At 42.7% G+C, this 23554-nt stretch overlaps 1 protein-coding gene across 7 annotated transcripts in view; it reads right to left on the bottom strand.

Annotated features, from left to right (window-relative positions):
* Nucleotides 1-11734, bottom strand: part of PIGG (phosphatidylinositol glycan anchor biosynthesis class G) — a 98624-nt gene extending 86890 nt beyond the window's left edge. For 5 of the 7 annotated variants that reach the window (XR_008730166.1, XR_008730167.1, XM_055698550.1 and 2 more), the window contains exons 1-6: nucleotides 11541-11734; nucleotides 10960-11100; nucleotides 7822-8027; nucleotides 5086-5295; nucleotides 3350-3538; nucleotides 1726-1864 (exon numbers count right to left, since the gene is read on the bottom strand). Coding sequence is in view for 5 of the 7 variants with exons in the window: in XM_055698550.1 (XP_055554525.1) it covers nucleotides 1726-1864; nucleotides 3350-3538; nucleotides 5086-5295; nucleotides 7822-8027; nucleotides 10960-11100; nucleotides 11541-11700 (1045 nt within the window). In the remaining 2 variants the exon portion in view is untranslated. Of the gene's footprint in view, nucleotides 1-1725; nucleotides 1865-3349; nucleotides 3539-5085; nucleotides 5296-7821; nucleotides 8028-9641; nucleotides 9661-10959; nucleotides 11101-11540 lie in introns of those variants that run through there. The other 2 variants (XM_055698551.1, XM_055698553.1) reach the window with 2 other exon arrangements.
* Nucleotides 11735-23554: the final 11820 nt, after the last annotated feature.

Genomic DNA, 23554 nt, shown 5'->3' with positions numbered 1-23554 from the left:
TTTGTGTGCTCTGCTAGTTACATAACAGTGTTTTTCTATTACACTTTTACTTCCTTTTCTTTGTAACTCCAGGCATTGAGTGTTTTGATTTAAGTACACAATTCTATACAGTCTTCATTGCTCTCAAGGCTCCCTTTAAGAGCATTAGAACTTCTCTCATTTCTCATCTAGCCCTGATTAATCCCATACTTGTACAGAATGCCATCTATAATCCCCTAAAGCCTCTTTGCATGAGTGCCTGTATGTCAGCAGTTTTTAGATCTCATCTTTAAAGGAAAGTTCTTAACTGGTTAAAAAACCACAAACTACAAAATGCATTTAGCCAATCATGTGTGACACATCTCTGTAAAAAGGCTACACAAGCAATACTCTGACAGCATACTAAATGCAAAAGCCCACAGAATTACTATTTTGAGGTCTACCAAATTAACCACAGTACATTTTGTTTACAGTAGGACCATAAGGACCAGTCACTAGAATTCTGATTACCGCAGCAATAAGAAGCAAGCTGCTGGATATTTACATGGGCATCATTAGAAATCACAAACTGGATCCCAAAAGACAGGTGCACATACTGTAAAAACTGCATCTTCAGTTTAAACCAAACAGAAACTAACCCTAACAAACAGCAGTTTGCATTTACAGAATCTACATTCATGTAGCCTGGTTGTCAACACATAGAGGTGAAATCTATAAAGCAAAAACTTACCAGTGAGCTTTGGTCAGCTCTTGACTTTGTTTTGTTTTTATATCTGAAGAGTTCAATCACTCCTCAAGCAATGCTTTCTATTGCAGCTGTATAAGAGCTTTATAAATGAGACAGATAAATGTACTTCCACTGTGCTGCAGGAACCTTCAGCAAGATAAATAAGGCAAGGTTCTGCAAACAGGCTTTAAAAGCAAGGAAATCAGATGGAAATGAGCAAGAGGCAGAATGAAAGGCAGAGGGAAGTATTATTTTGAAGAAAATACTCTTGGTACAACTACATTTCACCAATTTGGTCAGTCAAGGAGTTATTTAAGCAAGACTCTACAAAGTAGACTAAACATCTCTACCACACCACTCCCTTCTTGCCTCTTACCTTAACTTCTACTACACAAGCAGAAAATGAGTTTCAGAAACAGCTAAACTCACATCACTGACTTAAAATTAACTGCCTGGCCAATACAGTAAATACACTCATGCTCTATATTCTTCCCTTAACACTTAGCAATCAACAGTCCTATTTTCACTGTTGTCATCTCTCACCCTTTCACAAGAGAAATTCTTCCTCTTTCCCGTTACTCTCAGCATGAGAAACTGTAATTTGTTCCTCTATCCTGGCTGTCTTACAGGGAAGAACAGAGGCCAGGGTAATATTCTGGCCAAGAAAGACAAAACTTAAAATTCACTTCAAATAGGGTTTTACTTCTAATCCTATTCATTTACCAGTATCCCAGGATCCTGACAACATATCTCATTAGCTCTCAACACTCAAGGAGGACAGGGCTGCAAAATGTTATCATCTGAGAAATACCCAGTTTTCCCAGTGGTTACAAAGCTTAAGTCATGGATTCACCATAACACAAATACGAACTCTGGCTAAAACCAGAGTTTTAGGTCAAGAATGGGCCTTGCCAGATATCTGCAGAACAAACCAAAGTACTTTTCAGGAAAAATTCCAGAGCTAATATAATTTAGAGATGGCAATGTATTCTACAAAGTCAAGCTTCTTTGACCCTTACCACTTCTCTTTTCAAAAGCAGAGCTGATAAACAGCAGTGGTGTGTGCACTTCTCCTTCTGAAGAACCACCATGACTACCTGTTTCAGACATCCCATGATCCCCACAAACAACTAGCAAATTGGGCAGAGAAGCTTCTTCCTGCAAGTCACAGAAATTTAAGTTACTGTACAAACAAAATGCATATACATAATGCTTCACGATCATTATCATTTTCACACTCTAATATTTCTCAGAGTAAACTCCATTTTTTAAATCGGCTCACAACACATGGGGCAGATTACAAGAGATGTCTGCAACTAGTGTTATGCAGTAATGTTTAACAGTTAAGGCACACATTAAGTACTTAACATACTTTTCAATGTTACAAAAAACATAAAAATGCTTTAAAAAAAAAACCCTCATTTACAGAGTCACAAGAAACTGACTGAAGGATTAAATAAAGGTCATCATACTGTGGGAAGAAAATCAGGAGTCCAGTAGCAGCAGAATTACCAGAGAAGTAATCCCCTCTCCACTTCTTCAGCTTCACTTAGTTATTAATACAATATAAATGCTAATTTATGAGTATTGTAAATATTAATATAATAAACATTTAATATTAAAATATGATCCTATTTCTAATAGTTTCTAGTCTCTCAAGTGCTTTTGGGGTAGAAATCTAACATGACTGATGTCAAATGACGTTTATTTTTCTGAAGAAAGAGAAACAAGCATAAGTGAGGCCTGTCCAACAATTTTGAGCTAACAAATCAGAGATGGCAGAGAATGAGTATTGTCATTCCATAACAAAGCAGCTTTTTGCCATCTCTAGTTATTACCAGTACCTGTTGTATCCAAAAGTTTGTTTTTTTTTATTTCTGTATTCTAAAACTGAGATAATGGCTTGTATATAGTTGGCAAAAGCAAAAAAAGAGTTGTGGCAAAACCACTGCATTGTTAATGAGATTATAACTTCCACAAGCAGGATTTAACCTCTATTTTCATTTAAAAAATGTATTGATCTAAAAATACTATTTAAATTTCATAGGTAGCTATTCTGAACTGCAGTTGCCAAAAACAAACAAGAAAAAAGCTTCAGGTCACTTGGAATATAGGACTTTATATTTCAACATCCAGACTATTTAGATCAGTGACAACCTATATTTCCAAATCTAAAAACAGATTTGGATTTAGTAAGAAAAACTGCTTTCTACAACCATCATTTCCATTTGAATCTTTTTGATATCTAAGAATTAAGTATGCCTCCACAATTGTAGAAATCAGAGCCATGGGCTATACATGTTCATTATTCCCTCTGCTGAATTTCATTAATAAAAAGTACACCAACCACCATTTTAATTCTTAAAGAGAATTTTGGCATGCATTCCTCTCCTCTTCCTGCACACCAAGGGGGAGTTATTTTCCACAGCTGTTCAGAAGAGACTTAACAGATGTTATTAAGGTCAGCTGGTAAATCCTTAAAAATGGTACACAATACTGTTAACTGGGGAATGGCTTGGAAGGAAAAGAACAGAGTATCTGCTTTGGTCTAGGAGTAAACAAGATATCACCCACAAACAAGCAAGCATTTTAAAGTATTGGTCTACAACTAACAGACATAGATCCAAGAAGGAGCTATATTACCTTTGAAAGAAGAGAAATATGAATCTTCTTCAGTATGTTATCCATTTCACGAAGTTTTGGTCCCACTAATGGGCTGTTTGGCCCAGTCATATGTCCAATATGGTCCAACCCCAGGTAATGTAGTATTAGGAGATCCCAGTCTTCTCTCTTTAACACTCTATCCAAATGCCTGGTAACATTATCATCAACCTCAGAAATAAGGAAAATGGTTAAAAGATAAAAATTATTTCCCTCTTGTAACAAACATAGAAAAATTAGATCAAGCTACTCATGAAAATTCTGAAGAAGCTGATGAGAATTGCAGTCACTCACAATATCAACAAGAAGCTAAAAAAAAAAAAACCCACAACCCACAACAGAAAAAAAACCCCACCTGAAACTCAGATTGAGTAGTTCAATGCCAGGCAGTCAAAAAACCTGTCTTACAAAACAGATTCTTCACCTCATTTCACTCTTTTCTGGTTATGAGGCATCAGATTACATACAAACAGAGAAAATGGGTTGCCACGCTTCCACAGATACTTTTAAAAAAATGTTTCGAGCAATTTTCAGTCACTTTCACACTCCTGATTTATCACTTCACAAGAAATAGGTACAGGGAAAAGCCTCTCTTTGGTGCTTGGAAGCACAGAGGGAAAAAAAACACCACTGCTCTTTCAACTCAGTTTTTTGCTACTGTGCAAACACAAAAAGATTGTACTTGCTGTAAGAAAAAGAACTGATGACATAGCAAGAAAGAAAAATTATTCGAAAAGTGCTATTTGGGGCCTAACTCACATTTTCTCCTACTTAAGTTCACAACCTATTTTTAGTTGCATATATTTCTTCCAAGATACAAAAAATCCTTACAAAATTTCACATGTAATGCTGCTTTGTTGACTCCAGATAATAACTACCTAAAAAAACTATAAAAAGCTTTCCATTTAATGGACTATATTCAGAAAGCACAAAGGCTCATAAGGAGCTTGAGAGCCACATAACTGCAGCCCCAGCAGCATGTTTGCACTTTTCCACTCCATGCTGAAGCTTCTGCAAGTCTTATTAAAGTAACCAATTAAAAGTATCTTCCAATTCACATGTTAGACCTAACTTCCTTAAACATGAAAATAAACCACAACGGTAGCAGCAGGTCAATGGCCTGAGGTTTTACAAACAATAAAAGTTCAAAATATGAATTAAAATTGCCAAACCATTTACTTTAAATTGTGAAAATTCTTATTGTAGGCACACTAAAAAATAATTTACTTTTTATGCTTCCTCTTTCATAACATACTGAAACACTACTCATACTGCAACTACAAAAGCGATTCGATACTATAGAATGTATGCCTCTAAGAGGCCAAGATTATATATTCATGGCCCTTTTAAAGATGGCACACACTTACATAAATAGCAAACTGGAAACATGGATAGTGGAAGTTTTAAACAAAGCAAGTTGTCTAACTTACTACCACAAGTCTTTTGAGAATATTGTATGTTTAGAAAACCCACACAATAACACACTGCTTGTTACTGTATCATCCAAACACTTCCTACAGCGTATGCATGAGGATGGAAATGCTTAGCTTCCACATTGTCAATACTAAAAACACATATAAATCCAATTTCTGTTTAATTACCAGGTTCGTGTTTCAGAACAAGAATACTTTTACTCATTTGTTCTTAGAAGTTGCCACAATGTGTTTGTGTGTAAATAACTCAGATTATTTAACTTCAGATTACACAAAGCCTCTCACCTCTGTAAAGTCTGACACAAAAAAGGATGTTGTTCCATCATGTTCCACAAAATGCTTTGGAAACAATTTAACCCAAGTATCATCACCATAAAAAATTATTCTTTTTCCAGTTGTTTTTGCCTGCCATATCAGATTGTCATCCAACAAGGCTGGAGAATTGAGGTTCACAATAACATCGATGAAGCCAGGTATGCTACCCGTCATCAAAGCCTACATAAAGCAAGAAAAGAAAAGAGACATATTAACAGAAACAAAGAAGTTTCCAGTAGTCAGAAGACAGTATTAGTGTAAGAGGAAGTAATGAAACAGCAGAGAAATTACACTTTCAATAAAGAAATATAATAAAGTAAAAGAACACGTGAGCTGCCATGTCATACTGCATCATCTGCCACAACACAGTGCTAGCTGATGTCAGAGAGAATAAGTGCTTTGCAGAAAGCTAAAAATAATGTTTTCTTAATTAGTGGACAGCAAAACGACTTTGTATGCAAGTTGAAATTTGCTTCATTTACTGGTCATTAAATCAGAATGGTTTGGGTTGGAAGGGACCTTAAAGACCACCTAGTTCCAACCCCCCTGCCATGCGCAGGGACACCTTCCACTGGACCAGGTTGCTCAAAGCCCCATCCAGCCTGGCCTCCAACACTCCCAGGGATGGGGCATCCACAGCTTCTCTGGGCAACCTGTTCCAGTGTCTTGCCACCTTCACAGTAAAGAATTTCTTCCTAGTATCTAACCTAACCTACATTTACTCACTTTCAGTTTAAAGCCATTACTCCTTGTCCTAACACTACAAGCACTTGTGAAAAGCCTCCCTCCAGCTTTCTTGTAGGCGCCCTTTAGATACTGGAAGGCTGCTATAAGGTCTCCCTGGAGCCTCTCTTCTCAAAGCTGACAACACCAACCCTCTCAGCCTTGACTTTGTAGGAGAGGTGCTCCAGCCCTCTGATCATCTTTCATGGCTCTCCTTTGGACTCACTCCAACAGGTCCATGTCCTTCTTATGTTGAGGGCCCCAGAACTGAATACACTGCTCCAGGTGGGGTCTCACAACAGCTGATTAGAGGGGAAGAATCACTTCCCTCAGCCTGCTGGTCATGCTTCTTTTGATGCAGCCCAGGATACAGCTGGCTTTCTGGGCTGCAAGCGCATATTTCTGGGTCATGTCAAGCTTCTCATCTACCAACACTCCCAAGTCCTTCTCCTCAGGGCTACTTTCAATCCATTCTCTGCCCAATCTGTACTTCTGCTTGCAATTGCCCCAACCCAGGCACAGGACCTTGCACTTGGCCTTGATGAACTTCAAGAGGTTTGCATGGGCCCACCTCTCAAGCCTGTCAGGGTCCCTCTGGATGGCATCCCTTCCCTCCAGTGTGTCAACCACACCACACAGCTTGGTGCTGTCTGAAAACTTGCCAAGGGTGCCCTCAATCTCACTGTCCATGTCACCAGCAAAGACATTAAACAGCACCGGTCCCAGTACCAACCCCTGAGGAACACCAGTCATCACTGGCCTCTACCTGGACACTGAGCCGTTGACCACAACTCTTCCGAGTGTAACCCATCCAGCCAACTCCTTATCTACCAAGTAGTCCATCCATCAAATCCATGTCTCTCCCATTTAGAGACAAGGATGTCATGTAGGACAGTGTCAAATGCTTTGCACAAGTCCAGGCAGATGACAGCAATTGCTCTTCCTTCATCCGTCAACACCATAACACTGTCACAGAAGGCCACCAAATTTGTCAGGCATGATTTGCCGTTAGTGAAGCCATGTTGGCTGTCACCAACCACCTCATTCTTTTCCATGTGTCTTAGCACAGTTTCCAGGAGGACCTGCTCCATGATCTTGCCGGGCACAGAGGTGAGACTGTGCTGGTCTGTAGTTCTCTAGGTCCTTATTTCCTTATCTCCCTTATTTCCCCTTTTCCAGTCAGTGGGAACTTCATCAGACTACCACCTCTTCTCAAATACAATGGATAGTGGCTTAGCCACTTCATCTGCCAGTTCCCTCAGGACCCATGGATGCATCTCATCAGATCCCACGGACTTGTGCTCACTCCCTCAGCTTCTGCTTCTTCAGTGCAAGAAATATCACTCAGATCCACCACTGAGAAGCCTGCCTGATCAAGTATTTTGATGACACGGCCACAATTCATCTTTTAGTTACCTGGAACTAGGCACAATTTTCTTAAGCTCTGCAAGAACATCCCTATGACAAAACAGATTTACACAAAACTGGACTTCGTATCAGAAGTTACAAGAACACAGGTAAATACCAACAAAAAAGTTCTTGGAGAGAAGACGACTGAAAAGTTTAATGCCTGAGAGGCTACTGCCTTCCCATCATTACAAATAAAAAAATTATGTCAATCATTTCATAAGCACTAGAGCCTTAACTGCCCTTAACTGATTCTCACAGACCTTCCTACCACAGAGCTACCAAATAAAAGAATAAAACAAGGCAAAGTGATTTAAGTGGAAGGTGCCACCTCTTCCTCTTACTCAGCCTCTCTACTCTCCTTTGTTCCCTGACCTGATGTTTCTTGCAGGAAGCACCTCTGGGCCATGGCAAATCAGGACTGTCACATGCTCTACTACAGCAAAGCAAGTTTCAGCCCAAATTTCAGTAACATGGCAAACCTGCCCTTCATGTCAACTCTGAGCATATGAAACAACACAGCCTTCAAAACTTTCTCAATGGAACAACCCTAAGTAGAAAAAAAAAACCACTTACCTTAATTCGAGGCATTGTCACAGTGGGTGGCTTCGCTTCAGCAATGAAACTGTAGGATGTCCCTTTCTCAACAACTTGTGTAGTATATGGCATGAACTGTTTACCCTTGGATCCAAACACAAAGTCATCTCTCAAAGCATCTATCAGCACGAGGACAACTTTTTTGAAAAGCGGTGGTGGAATTTTGGTCCAGTTAGAAACCATTCCTAAACAACAACAACAAAACAAGGGTATATAAAAGTCATCAGCAAATTTTAACAATGTTAGACAGAAGTTGAAGGACAATATCACAGAAATAAGTACTTCCAACTTCTTTATTAAATTTACATTCAGAAGCGAGAAGTTGCAAACAACAGCAAACACAAGAAGTAATCAGAGGAAGCTGAGTTTTCAGGCCATCCAGTACAGGAATGACATGACAACTACAACAAAAAGTCCAATACAGCTTGTAGGGTGGAAGACAAAATGTGAATGGAATGCACGATGTGCAATTGGAAGAAATAAGGAAAAGCTGCAAAATTGAGAATGTTCAAAGGAATAAGAAATGATAGCTGCTACCTTCTCTCTGTTTAATTTAGTAAAGCTGAACTACATATAACCAACAGACAACTTGTGTTAGAAAAAAGATGCAGCATTCACCTGTGCTAATACCCAATTTTGCACATCAGAAGGTATGTCAAGCAATGCCTCTCAATCAAATCCCACCAAGAGAGAACAGGAAAATTACCAAGAAACAGACGGTTTCACTGAAACATGAAGGGAAAAGATTTGTGTACACTTGCAGCCTTCAAGGTAGAAGGCTGTATGTCTGGATAGTTCAGTGACGGCAGCTGCAGGGCCAGAATCCAATTCCAAAATCCCCTGAACATGCTACATGGGTGGGCACAGCAAAATGCTGCTGTGCATCGGGTAGTGGGCAGTGTCATGCCTTCAAGTCCACGTCTTTCTCTTGTATGGACTTAATGCTGGCCACGGCAACTCTGCATTTGCAGTGAGCTTGGTCCACATGGTGACATTTAGCTTTTACAGCAGCAGTTATTAGCCCAACCTCTACAGGTCCCATATCTCTACCAGGAAAAAAAACCACAGAAGGACAAAATGGAAGCAGAACAGATTCTACCCACAGATCTCTCCTCAGACAGCATTGTGGCAAAGCAACTTCTCAGTACATGCATCATATAATGTTCGGTTAGTAAACACGTCAGAAACTGTATTTTTGAGTACATATATAAGCATCAATAAATTGACATTGACAGTGATTCTCTCAGGTAAGGAAACTGGGGAGGGGGGGCACAGCAAGGGAAAGAAGGAAATCACAACAACAACAAAATGCTATCTGATTAGCATTTTAATCAGCTACCCTGAGTTTTTTCCAGGATGAATTATCAACTTATTAGCAGGCATGCTTTGCTTTGGCTCTCAGCAAAAAACAAGAAGGCACAACTGGATGTACTGTGCTGTCAGTTTTATCCTCATAATTTACTGCTATCCACTTGCTTAGGGAAACAAACATTGCTGGACACCAAAAATGTTCAGATCACAAACACATATACCCTACTCACAACTCCCTCCTACAGCGTTATTCATCAGTAAGTCAAAGTACTGAGATGTGCAAAGGAATTAGGAGTCAATTACAGGCCATCTAAAATAGTTATAATAGATAAGTAGATAGATAAAATAGCTAGAGCAAACATTGTGCAACTCTTGGCACATGGCATGCTTATTTATCCCTGCTATGGTTATTTAGAAAACAGTTCTTTTAAATGAAGCTGAACTTCTGTAAGCACTGAAAAAACCCACAGGTTCTACCAAAAACTTACCACAACAATGTGCTGCAAGGCTTTATAATTATACAGTCATCCCACAGGCAATACAGCATGGATTCATTTTGGCTGTCAGGGCTCACAAAGTGAAACATTGAGGAAATACAGAAGCACTGAATAAATATTATTTTCTGAACAGATCTAAAGTAGGCTGAAAGTCTTATGTATAATGGTTTAGTAAGCAATCCCCTGCCTTTAGAGCTTATCATCCAAACCAAAAGATCACTCTACAAAGCTGTAACCCAAGAACTATAGAAAGGAAGTATTCTTCCACTGTCACTCCATTTTTGCCCAACTATACCTAGGATTACTAGCAACATGCCTAAATTTAAACTGTTTGTGGAGCCCTGTTGTACACATTTATACTTTTCAACTCAAACTAGTCTTTTTAAAACGCAGTTGTCTGACACTTCCCTCCCACCCAAAAAGCCTCCCTCCTTCCATGTCAGTCTCCTGCTAATAATCACATGTGAATGCAACATTTCACTCACAGCAGCCCATCAAATATCTCTGACAGTCTTGGTAATCTCCAGCTAAAAAGCAACCTGCCATTTGGCTGCATCTACTCAGGACTGTTACCAAATTAGATTCTTTCAGTTATTCATCTTAACTGGTATCAGCACACCACACTCTAGTTTACACAACCTTCTCTTCCCTCCACTGTTTCTAGCAACGTAAGTAAGCTTGTCCCAACACGCATAGTATCATACACTTTAGAAGAATTAATAATAACAAGCAGCTAAACACCCAGTTTGGCACTTGCAGCCCTATTCCATCAAGTAACCATAAGCAGATGTTCCAAGTGAGAGCTCTGTATGAGCAAAATACCACTGAATCCAGCTGTCCACTGAACCTGAAGTTTCACCCCACAAGCTCCAAACACTGGTGAAGAACACTCCATCAAGTACACATTTCTTCACATTATTTTAATACAACTTGCCACTGGACATACATATAAGATGGCTATGTATCAGCATATCCTCTACCAACTTTTCATTAAAAAGAAGTTTCACAATTTCAACTAAGGAGTACAGCAGGACCTGTAGAGACCCTGATTTCAGAGAAACAGTAACGGACAGTGCTATTGTGCATTCTGCAACCTGACCAGTCTGTGAAGGAAACCCGTATTACTACAGTTGCTTTCCTCACTACTGAAGCATTAAAAGTCTCACTAAAGTGGCATTAAGACACTCACACACCTCAGTGACCGTCGCAGAAACACTGATCCCCCAAACACAACACAGCCAGTAAGGTAACAGAGCAAGCACGAGAAGCGTTGCAACTGAAATGGCACTAATTAATGCAAACAACTTACCATTAGAGTATGGGTATGACGGCTGTACCGGATAGGGAAAGTGTAATAAAACGACAGAAAAGTGCACCCTACAGAGACGTGACAGGTGATGCTTAAGGCTTTTTGCTACCGCAAGCAGATACTGCTGGCAGCGATCGACAACTGCATGCAAAATTAAGAACTAGTTGCTATTATTATTATTATTATTTAGAATTACTTTAGAACTTAACAGTTCTAAAATATTTCGGAAATGGGTCTGGAAATACGGTGGCGCTACAGAAGCCCGTCCGGCAGCACGGCGGGCCCCGCGGCACAGGGCTCGCACCGGCTGCAGTCCCACAGCCCGAGACCCGGCACAAGCCGGCGGCGGCGAAGGGCAAAGGCGCCCAGGGACGCCGGGGCTCCGCCGCCCCGGCTCCTCGCCCGCCGGGCTCGGCCCGAACCGCGCGGCGCAGCCGAGGGCGGCGAGGCCGGGACGGGGGGTTACCGCGGCCACCGCTGCCCGTAGCTGCGGGGGGAAGGAACGGTGGCCCCGGTGAGCAGAGCCGCGGAGGAGCAGGGTGGCCTCGGCCAACAGGGGAGGGGCAGGCTGCTCCGGTTACCTGGGCCGGGCGGGGCCGGTTCGGCGGGAGGGTCCCCGCGGGCCTCCCTGCGGGGCAGGGACCTGACGGCCACCGGGAAGAAGCCGCGGAGAAACAGCGCGACCCCCAGGGCCTCCACCAGAAGGCAGGAAGCGGCGAACACACCCGACCGCAGCCGCATCCTGCCCCGCCGCCGCCGCCGACCTCCGCCGGCTCTCCGGGGCGCCACCCGCAGCGCTCCGCCCCTTCCACCTCTCCCCACCCCTGCCCGCCGCTGACCAACCAGCGCCCACCGCTCGGTCCGCCGAGCCTTACTATTGGCTAGCGGTCACCCAGCGCCTCCGCGAGAGGTGTGACTCTGAGCCGGAAGTAGGCCTCCGCAACTCGCACCAATGGGAAGCCAGCTGGGGGGAGGGAGCGGCCCGTACCGGCAGGGCAGGGTCTGGCTGGGGGCCGGTCCCCGCGTCCCCGGCGGTGGCGGAAGCCCGGAGGGTTAAGGGATGGCGTCAGCAGGCTGCGTCGGGCCAGCGGCTGGCAGCATGCTGCAGTCCGGCGATCGAAGGGCCCCAGGACGCGAGGCCCTGGCGAGCTACCCAGCCGTGCGGCCTCCTGCGTGCGGCCCAGCGACAGCGGGATGCTGAAGGCAGAGGGAAGTACTGAGGTGTCGGAGCTTCGGCTTCCCATGGGCAACCTGTGCTGCGACCACTTGCTTGTGCAGCCTGTGCTGAGAGCTGATGTTTCCTCCTGGAACTGGGAGTCCTGTGAGCTGCTTCCTGTAAAACACAGCACTGAAGCCTGAGCTGTGATAGGGGGGAGACTTTATGCGAAGTTCCAGCTAAGGCTGTATGGCAAGTGGGGAAGGAGACTGAAGTCGGTGACTATTGCAGGTGTTTGGCAAACAGAATTCTACCCCCGCCCCCCTTTTTAAATAACACAGAATAAGTAATCTTTTAACCTTTCCATTGGTTAAATGGACTGTAGCAGGTGTGTCATGGCAGATGAAAGAGGAGAAATAAGTTTGTAAAAGACTTAACTTTCTGAGAAAGGAATAAAAAAAAGTTCTGCAAAGTGAAGCAGAGTTTATACTGGTCTCGCTGTGTTCATTGCTACAGGAAGGTACCCTGAAAATTTCATTCCCCAAAACAAAACTGCTTCTCATCTGTACCCAGGCAGTTTCTTTATGTCCCACAAAAAAAGTACGTTTTCTTGCAACATAAGTAACCACTCTTCGGCTGCACCTGTGGGTGGCGCGTTTTCCTAGATCTGACAAGAGCAGTGTCCCACCAGCTACAGCCGGCCTGTCAGGCAGCCACCGTCCTGGGGATAGAAGAATTATTTACTTTAAGAAAAAGAAATATGTAAATATCTATAATGAAAATCAGGAAAGAATTGGAAAAACTGTTAACCTTTACAAACAGTTAACAAAACATGGCCTTCGGAGAAGGAATAGACACTGTAAGTACATCAGGCCAGGAAATAACATAAACTCAAGGAGAACCAAATGGTTAATGAGACTAAACAGAAAATTACTTGAACTGTGTGAGTTTTCAACGTCTGTGAAAGTTGGTATTCAGCAGTGAAGTGCAGCTGGCTATGGAAAGTGCAATGAAATTCAGACAGAACGTGCAAGGCTTTAAATCGGTAGGAAAGGGCGAAAGGAAACGTCTGGCTCTTACTGCAGACCATTGTATGTCTGCTTCAAGCTCTGAAATGTCTTTAGGTAATGTGCCTCAAAGTTACATTATTTGTATGTCCAGAAAAACATATTTGTTACTTTTTATGGGCATTTTCTGCTTTCCTTTAAACCTTGAACTAGTAAGACTTTCCAAGCAGAAAACAAGAAAGGTTAACTCCACTTACAAATACAAAACACCCTAATGTAGGTAGTGTTTATAAATCACAAAACAGCAACTAAAAAATTTCTGTCTTCTTTTTATTTCCTGGGCACATACTACAGCACTTTCCCTTTTAGCAATAAGGTTGAAATTTCCCAAACACTGCATCTTTCTCCATTGTTTCTACCTTCAGATTGCCACGTAAGATCATAATTTCTGTTTTCAGGCAAAAGGATTTCTCTGCAGACATTAATATACTAGCTGGCTTTGGTTCACACTCCGCAGAACTTGTGTCTGAGCATTTCCTGAGTAGCATCATTATTTCACCCCCATCATGATTTGGCAAGTTCTTGCAGCAACATGCTTTCAGGTTCATTATTATTGCACTTAACTGCAGTCATGAAATAGCTAGGAAAAAATCTGAGTGCTGCGCAAGACTTTAGATCTGACTGAGTAATTGTCTATGAGTCTACAAGGATATGATAGCATAATATACTCATAATCTCTGCCGTGCATTTCTGTGGCCATTTTACAAGTTTTTGGGTGTAACCTCTTCCACTTCGTGTGACAGGTTTATGCCCTGTGAGAGCTGGTCATTTCATGAGAATTCAGAGGGAATGTTCGTGTCCTCCCTAGTTTGTAAACACACGACCAGTGTTGTGTGTACCAATTTATGCCAAGGGGCACTGACTAACTTGAGTAGCCTTAGAAAGTTAAATGTTCACGTCAGAGTGTCAGGAAAGATTGTATAGTAAAATGCAATCCATGCCACTCAGAAGGCTGTCACTTCATCAAAGCCAGCAAGCATTTTAGAGCACAGTGCAACTCATCTACATGGGAGATGAATCTGCTTCGTTCTCTGCAGGAGCAGCACGTTGCTACTGCAGCTGTTGTGAAGAGTCACTGAAGCAAACAGCTCTCCGTCTTGAGGAAGAAGAAGGGATTTAAGGCTCTGTGCCCAACCCTCGCTAGAAGCATTGCTCCAAACCTACTGAGAAATCAGCAGACAGAAAGCCAACCAAACCTTGTCTTCTCCAGGCTTATCGCTGGTTGTACTAAACCAGTAGGAACACATTTTGGTGAAGCTCTTAGCAACCAACACTTAAAGGATCCAGGTGATGTTGATCTCTCTGGCATTTCTAAAGGCTTTTCTTTACCAGGGCAACAATTAAAAAACAGATAAGAAAAAAATTTTGTGTGTCCCATGAGGGAGAAGCACACCACCTTCCAACAGTCTCTGTGTCCTCTGCCAGCACTTAATGAAATGCCACACGTTAACTAGTACCCAGCATGCCCACTTCCGCAGCTCCCTTTCTCCTGATTTCACTTATGTTTCACATTGTGACTGGAAAATGAGGCCCAGTCTTCCCTTCCACTATAGTTTCAAATACAGCCAATATGCAGCCAGTTTCCTCAGTTTCTTTTTCTTCTTTCCCCTTCTCTTACTTAACCTTATTTTGACTGATTCCTTTGTAGTCTTGCTCTCAGGTCTCTTTAGCTACTGCCAAGTTAATAACTTCTGGGGATCTGCAGCTTACCAATTTGCTCTTCAAACTGCCTCAGGTATTCTCCCTCTCTGGTCCTAATATAACAATTTCACATTTTGGGTGTGTGTGTGTAGGTGTGTTTATGTGAAACCTGCACAATTTTTCCAAACTTGACAGGGTCAGGTATGTTAACATCTCATGCTGGTGGTTTAAACAAGCATCCCTTTTCTGTAATTGGAGTGATACTTCTTAAACTTGTTCCTAATACATTCAATACTGTATTGGAGAACACAAGAGGAGCAGGAATGCAGACAGTGGCAAAATGGGCTGGTATAAGTAAAAGCCACCACTTTTACGTACAGGTGTTGTGTAGCATATCAGTTAAGTCAGGCTGTAATTAAAAAAAGAAGAAAAAAAAAGACTTTCCAAGGTGATCTGACACTCTGAAAGCACTGCTATATAGTTAGAAATACAGGAAGACATATGGTAATATTTTGTCTCCCATCATTTCTCCGTTCTTTAGTACCTGGCAATTTGAATGTATGTCAGGTCTGTGCTGTATTTAAGCCATGGTAAAACATCAGAAAAAGTTACCAAAGACTGTCTGCTGAAGTGTGAATCTCCCTCCTCCATTCCAGTGCACTGCAGAATCTTCAGAGGTTTGTAGTTGCTGAGGCAAGAGACAATGCAGAAGCACTGTTGTTATAAACCCTGCTTCTCAAAGCTGAGACCAAATGGGAATTTCTGCACATAAAGGAGAATTAAACAGCAAAAGTGTATTAAAAAATGATACGCTAGCTTTATGCACATCAAATAATAGATTGTCTATCTTTACACACACGCACGCGTGCACACACGCGCAAAAGTCTACCTCTGGGTTTAAATACTTTGGGGACCATGCTTGCAGAGCTTATGGGATTTGAGATGGAGTCAGCCAGGGATCACTGAAGAAGATAACCCCTGATAACCCCTGAGGTGGTGAGCTGTAGGAAGCCAAAGTCTGTTTTGTTTCTGTAGACTGCAGACTTGCTCCCTGCTGCAGTATGAAATTACTTGCTTTCAAACGGGAAGCAAAGCTGCAGAGCAAGAATTAATTGAAGAAAGAGGCTGGTCATTAGTTTCCCCTAGAGCCTTGCACTCAAAGCTTATACTGCTTGGTAGCAATATCTGTGTCCCCCTTTCTATACTCAGGGTTGTACAGAAATGTAAACAGTCATTCCTGCTTAAGAAAGCCCTGGCTTTAGAACTGCATTTGTGCTGCCACCAAGTCCAGTTCCCTGCGAGCTGCAGGCATAGGCTGGGATTGCTGAGCCTGATCCCCACGCAAGCTGCTGATTAGAACAGATCTCAGGGTGCTCTAATCCAATGTTAGTTTTTCATTCAGTCTAAATGGGCTGGATAAAACATGAATGAGAAAGATTAAGTCCTCAAGGAAACTTTCCCAAACCACTTAAGTGGGTGGACTGATTTTGGTGGTACAAATGTCTGAAACCTCCCAAATGTCACCAGCTAGAGTAATGCCAGCCATTAGCCTTCAGGGCAGGCACTGAGAGAAGGAGCCAAATCAGGGCACAGCTGAGGCAACAGCTTTGCTTTACACGTGAAAACTGACCAGAATCCCTCCTCCCTCTAATTTTGCACCCTTACATTACTGTGTCCTCCTTTAACCCCATTTCCTTTCCCACCCTGCTTCTTATTCCTAAGGAAAAAGCTTGCACAGCCATGCTCTATGTCTGGCAGTCTCTCTCCTGCTCGTCCTGACAGCCTTAGCTTGTTTCTAGAGAGGCAGTGAACAGGGGTCCTGGTTCTTCCAGGTTTAATGAGCAACTGGAAGCAACAAAGAGACGCTATTAGTGCCCCCATCAAGAAAACCCTCTGTGGTGTAAACTGGCCCCTTAGCAGGTGCCAAAGAATCTCTGAAGTGGGAGAAAAGGGGCATGATATGAACCTCCCAACCAGAACACACGCAATAATCACATTTGCATTTTGGTCACCAGGGAATCCAGCAATTGCACCCCACAACTGCAAGAAATAAGACTGCCCCTTCTCCTGCTTAGCTACTCCCTCTCTGTGACATTAATACATTTGTCCTACCATGCAAGTGGTGACTTCAGCCCCCTCCAGCCCTCCTTGTCTGCCTGATCTGCCCAGTGCTGTAGGCCTTTCTTTAGTCACATGGTCTTTGTCCTACTGACAATTTCTCATGGTGCAAAAATCCTCTTTCCTGGGTCCCTGTGAACAGTGGTGATGGACAATGTCGGTAAGCAATTACAATGCTGAAGCAGGAAATGTAGTTACATTCTTCCATGACATATGAACTTACCGATATAACCTTCCTAAGTAAGGAATCCCAGACAGTCTTTTTATTACCTTTATAGCCTTCTTGCCTTACATCTCTCCCTTTTCAGAGCCCAAGTCTTCATTTTAAAATGAACTAACTTCAAAGTTCACCCACAGGTGCCAGTTGTTCAGTAGCACTGTCTTTGATTTACTTTAAGGTTAGGTACTTATTCATAGCTAAACACCACATTCTTTATGTTAAGAAATACCAACATGTAATGTAAGCACCTCTTGTTTTAGAAACAAGCTTCCTCTCTGACACTTCTTCCACAAATACGTGTATACAGGAGAAAGGTCTTTCTGTGTTGATTTTCACTGCTGGGAAATGCCACGCTGTATCAAGCTGGCATCATAAACCTGCTCATCTTAACACTCAGGCAGTATTCAGCTGTTTAGCTTAAGAAAGAAGAAAATGAGAAAGTCTAGCAGGCATAAAGAATGCAGGCTGTTTGCCCATTTGCTGACTGAAGTATGCACTTTGTCAAATTTGATGCCCAATAGCCAAGCCATCACCAAGGGAGAAGCTGAAGCTATACAAGGGTCATTAATAAGACGTGCCAGTGGATGCAGAGAGATCAGAAAATGCTGCTTGTCACGGTGCAGGCACAGGAAACAAGAAACTGTCAGCAGGCAAATTTTTAAAAGCAGGAGTATTTGTGAGGCGGGAAGAAAGAGTAACTTAGCTGTCTTTAGGCACCTAAGGTAATGAATCAGCATTGTCAAACTGCAGCATCAGTCAATTCTCAAAGAGGTTTTCAAGTGCTTGTATTTTCAGGATAAACCTCTTCCAATACCCTGTAGCTGGAACTTCTCACTTTGATAGCTTCATCACCGATTAACAGCCCGCCAGGCAGATGTACCCACTTGCCCCCCTGCGGGGACAGGCTAGCTGCTCCTGCATGGGCCAGCGTCACCCTGCATCAAACCTGGGTCCACTCTTCTCCATGCCCAGAATCGACTAGACCTCCAAGACCATTGCTTGGGGGAGGTGTCCCAGCTTGCTTCTGCAATGGCAAGGTGCTGTGTTTTTTATGGGGTGAAGCTGGGAGTCAGATGTTGTGTGCCCTGGGAAAGAGCAGAGGGTGGCAGAGGGAACTCAGCCTGCCTGGGTGGGTGCAGGGAGCCAAGCCAGGGACAGTGTCACCCGATGGAAGCTGGTCCCTGAAACAGACTAACCTGCATCACTGCGTTTCAGTTACCTGTGTTCACACCTGCCTGTTGCATGTGATTTGCCAAGCAGAAAAACAAAACCGTCCACGTTTTTTACAGTTTCATTTCTTAAAATGGGTGGACCTATTGCTTCGTCTGCCATTGGGGCATTTATGAAGCCTCACAGATTTCCAAGGTCTGATAAGGCAGACATTTGCCTTGCTGCTTCCAGCCTCTCATAGGCCTTCCCCACTTTACTCAAGTCATGCAGCATTGCTGCATGTCTGCCATGTTTCTTTGTAGCTGACAAGGGGATTAAAACATCAAAACAGACTGACATTGACATATAGACACTATGAGCCTGCAAGTTCTATTTCTAGAAGAAATCAGGCAAGGAGTCCTTAAATCTGGTTGCAGGCTGTTAAGCTTATCTGAACTGGTAAACTGACAAAGTTTCCTTGTCTGAGCTTTCTTTTCATTTCCAAAACAGCTTCTGACACATCCATCAAGCCAAAGGAGGATTAAGCAGGATTTCTCCCTTACTTTAGCCATTCTCAGTGCCTATTTTCTCAAAGTGTAGATGTAGAATCAGGTTTGGGTCATAGAAACACTGAAATTGGCTGAGCTTTCAGAAGATTTTTAAAGGTCACCAGTGTTCCTGATAGCGAGGAGGGGGGAAAGAGGACTATTTTGTGTCCCTTTTAATGACTTCTGAAAGCTTTCAGTGAGCACAAGAATGACTGTAACTAAGAAGCAAGAACTGTCAAGAAGATGAGATTTCTATATAGCACTTAGTAATAATGGGTTTCTGTTCCTTGAATGCCTCTACTATTAGGGCAGGCATCCTAGTGTTCTCTTTTATTGAAGCAGAAGTCTTGCATTACCCACTCCATTTTGAACTGCAGCAGACTGAACTGTGAGTTTCATTACCAGCGTACCCAGAACACCAGAACCACACAGTATATTTGCTACAAAAGGAAGGAGGGATTTTTTTCTTTGTTTTTCCCTCTGATTTGTGTGGGCGTTTATTTGTAATAGTAGTTAAGCTCCGACCCAAAAATTCTGCAAGGAAGAACTAATTATGACAAATCAAATCTCTTTTTTCAAGCAAAACGGCACAGGAAAGTAGGTGAAGAGGGCACCCCTCAGCCACTGAAACCATCTCTTTCCCATCATCTGCCTTCTATAAACCGGTCACACTCCATCTTGCTGTTCCAAAAAGATGACTTGCAGTTGCTAGAAAGCTGCTAATTTCCACCCTCAGCATATCGGTGACCCCTTGTTATGTGCCAGCACTGCGTGTCATCCAGCTTAGCTCCTCTCACTCCCAGCTGGTTTTCCACCCCCTTGCGCTGATGACTTTGTAGAGGACACTGTCATTGCACCTTGGCCCCTTTCGGCTGTGCTGCACCCACCCAGATTATAATTTGTCACTCCTGACCTCATTTCAATATTGCAAGTGACCAGCGCTGCTCGCAATGTTTCAAAGGACGCCTCAGTAGGTCACTTGTGACTCTGAGCATCTCTTTCCTCCCTGCTAGCAATGGCCATGACGTAGCTGAAGAGCTTCTCTGCAATTGTGCCCCACCAGTGCTCTGATCATCTTGTAACCACCTGGCATGCTGTCACATGTTTCATTTCTCCTACACCACCTCTGAGGTATTTCCAGCTGATAACAAAGATTCTGGCTGCTGGTTCTCAAGAGCACAATCTTACCGCTTTAGGTTACTGAAACTTATGCTGTATCATTGTTCTCACCTCCTTAAATAATCCAGTTCTAATTCTTGTGCCAAAAATCATTAGTAAAAATGTAAACAAGTTATGACTCATAGGACATCACAGATCGGTCCTGTCTCTGAATGGGCTACTGCGGTCAGCACCTACTGCCTCTGTCCTTCTCTAAATCAGTTGTTCCTCAGCAGCCCAAACTCAATACCAGTAAGTCTGTCTTCCTCATTTTGTTGTTTTAACATGACTTTACAAAACAGACATTTTCTTTCTTTCTGAACCTTACCGTTTCCCTTACTAGGTGAGGAAAATAATCCTCTCCATCTGACAACAGGTTTCACCACCACTATGCTTCTCTCCCTGGACATTTCTATCAATTGTGTTACCCTGGTTTTATCTGGTCCTATGTCCCCTTCCTGAGTACTGAAGGCAACAACAAAAAATATTCTTTGGCTTTTCCTCAAACTGTAGCTGTAGCAATCTTAGTTATTAACTGCTTAGAAGTCCTTTATTAGCTTGCAAGTCTGTCAGGAGAAAAATGTATCAAAGTTGTCTTGGTTTTCCTCAAGCAGTCGAAGTATGAGTTAACAATGGAAGCAGTCATAAAAAGGACATTAAAAGGGGGAAAGAAACAACACATCCTTGACAGCAGAAGTATGGAAATTTAGAGCTGCAAACAAAGATACCAGGTTATAAGCACGGTACTTCAGGATATGCCATCTATCCAGATGCAGCAGCATCTTGCTATCAGTTTCTTGCTGCCTGCAGTACTTGAAGAATATTCAAAGGTGAGAGAGGAGAAAATCTATTACAGGAGGAAGGGGTTTAGGGAGAACAGAGCATTATGAAATACTGACAGTCAGAAAGAATGAAGCCATTTCTACGAGGAAGGCTCCAAAACCACAAAGAAATAATCCCTTCACCAAGCCATGGTTCCTAGAAAGCAACCCTTCCTTCTATATGGGAGAATATACCATTTCTTCAAAGACTGTACACTGTCTATTAACTTAAAAAAAAAAAAAATTGGCAAACAAGAAAAAACACATAAATGGCCAAACAGTGCCATCTGGGGACTGCTGTCATAAAAATAGGATGAGAAAAAGGCAGTAAAGTTATCTAAGGACCTGCTTTTCCCACTCAGAATGAGCAGAACCTTGTTCTGTAAGAAGATTCAACTATTGGGACCAGCACTGACCAGCACACACTGCTGCGTTGACAGCCAGACTGCTCCAGGGAAGGGACACCAACACACCTCTGAAGTGAAGAGCTGTACTCAAACAGCAGCTTTGTTACATTTTCTCAATACAGAGAATTTTTTACATGGAAATCAAGGAAAGGACAACATGACGTAGCACCGAGGGAGAAATTCTTTCAGACCTTCGTGTTTTATTATGCTAATAAACAAGATTTTATTTCACAAAGCCTCCAGAGCACACTGTTCCCCCATTTAAACCAAGTATTTTCAAGTGAGTCTCTGAGATTTTACTTAAGGACTGTAGTGAAATGGCAACAGCTGACAGGTACCTTTTTAAGATTGTGCTAGGAGTCCTGCATTATTTTATCTCTGCTGATATTTGCTGCAATGAAGGGGTTCACCTCTTGGACAAGGCGCAGGTGTTTGCATCAGTGTATCACCCTATAGAGATGTCCCATAAAGATGGGACACAGCAAGCCCAACAATGCAGCTGTTCGTACAAGCAGGGGGAATACATTTGTTCTCCAGGCTGGTGCAGCTGATATGAATCCCGTTCTGGGAGCAGAGCTCTCTTGGAAGGACAGATGCATTGTTTCAGAACTGGCATGGGGCAAAGGCAAGTGCACGAGCAAAGCACCTGGTAGTGACTTCGATCAGCCAGAGATCCAGTCTGGGCTCTTGCAGGAATGCAAGCTTGATAGATGCCTGAAGAATGTAGGGAAAGTTTCCAGGCTTTTCAGCAGAATGTAGAAACCCCAGAGACGGACCAGATCTGCTGAGCTGGGTGTTGTGTGAACACAATACGGAGTGGCTGCTTTTATCACACAGTTGTATATACAAAAATAAGCAGGAAAGTAACAAAGGCGGTAGATTTTTGCATTTCTTTCAGAGGCCTTAGTTTTCTTTGAAGGATTATGAGTATTATGTCAACACTTTCCAACTTAAGCTGGATCAAATAGAAAAGAGGAACCAGAGAATGTGGGCTTCAGCAAGAAGCTATGGAAGCAATGCAGACTTTGTTTGTTAGTTTTACTCAAACTAACAGCAAGGTAGAGAGCCAGGTAAAATGAAGGTAACAAAACTAGACTGTATCAGAAGTCTGTGCAGTGTCTGGCTACCCATCTGTGGTATTTTAACATCTTCAAGCTTACAAAATATTTGGTACAAGTATTCTCTTCTGTTTTATTTATAGAATTTATATCACATGCTATTTATTTTGTTTAGTATTTGTAGTGCATGCATTTCAATTCACCTGCTGTAATATACTGTTCATTTTCAATACATTACTTCTAATTTCAGTTCCTTTGCAAAGTTTGCCTTCTCTTGAGTTAATCCCTGGAACTCAGTTCTCATCTAGAGACCAGAGGCTGGGAAATCTGCTGAATCAACAGCACACGCTCTGCATCCTCACGAACTTGCCTGATATTTAGGGTCACCACAGAGCTGACGTTGTGCCTGCTGAGTCTGGAGGGAGAACAGTAGGCACCAATCTCCTTCCCTCTTACATGTGCAAGGAAAGCCAAAGAAGTCACCCAACCATTTCTGCTAGAGTGAAGCCCATTTCTGCACCTTCTCACTCGGTCTGAGCAAACGTAAGCAATGTTTTGGCCATCTCTCTGTTGTGGTCACAGTCACCATAGTGCAGCCCTGAAGATAACGTTTATTAGAATGACTTGGCCTTATGACTTAAAAAAAAAAGAAAATTTCTTTCTGCCTTTACCTGTCCCATGTGAGAAGGCATATTCTGGACAGTCTGTGACAGTAACAAAGATCAACTGTTTTCACAGGAAGATTTGGCCATTGTACATTTCATGGAAAACTAAAATTATTTTGGAAATTAAAGACTGCTAAAGAACTTTTGTTTCTGTTTCCCAAAAAAGAAAACCTGTGCTGATACCCAGTGAGGTAACCAGATTCCTTTACCAACAGTGGTGGAAGGTATTTCCTTTGGAATAAACTAGAGTATGCAGATATGGGCAGATACACCCCAGCCCACCTCTAGGCTGCCAGGAGGCAGAGCACAGCATTTCCAGTATAGGAAAAGCTGCTTCCCAGGTCTTCTGTGAACAACTCCCAGTCCAAGCCACAGTCCTGCTGACTTGACAGCAGAGAGGTGTTCATAGTGAGGAGCTGCTGTGTCATGCTCAAAGGGACAGGCTGAGTAAATACTCAGACTCCTCCGTGTGCTGTTTAGCAACTGACTCTTGCTTTGAAGAGAGTTCTCCGTACTAACTTACAGGATCCTCTGGAGGGTCCCCTCCAGGTGAGAGCTGCTGAATGCCAGGGTTCAAAATGCCTGAA

Source organism: Falco cherrug, chromosome Z, assembly GCF_023634085.1.
Source record: "Falco cherrug isolate bFalChe1 chromosome Z, bFalChe1.pri, whole genome shotgun sequence".
Taxonomy (NCBI): Eukaryota; Metazoa; Chordata; class Aves; order Falconiformes; family Falconidae; genus Falco; species Falco cherrug.
The sequence above is the reverse complement of the archived record's forward strand: the minus strand, read 5'-3'. Positions and strand labels throughout refer to the sequence as shown.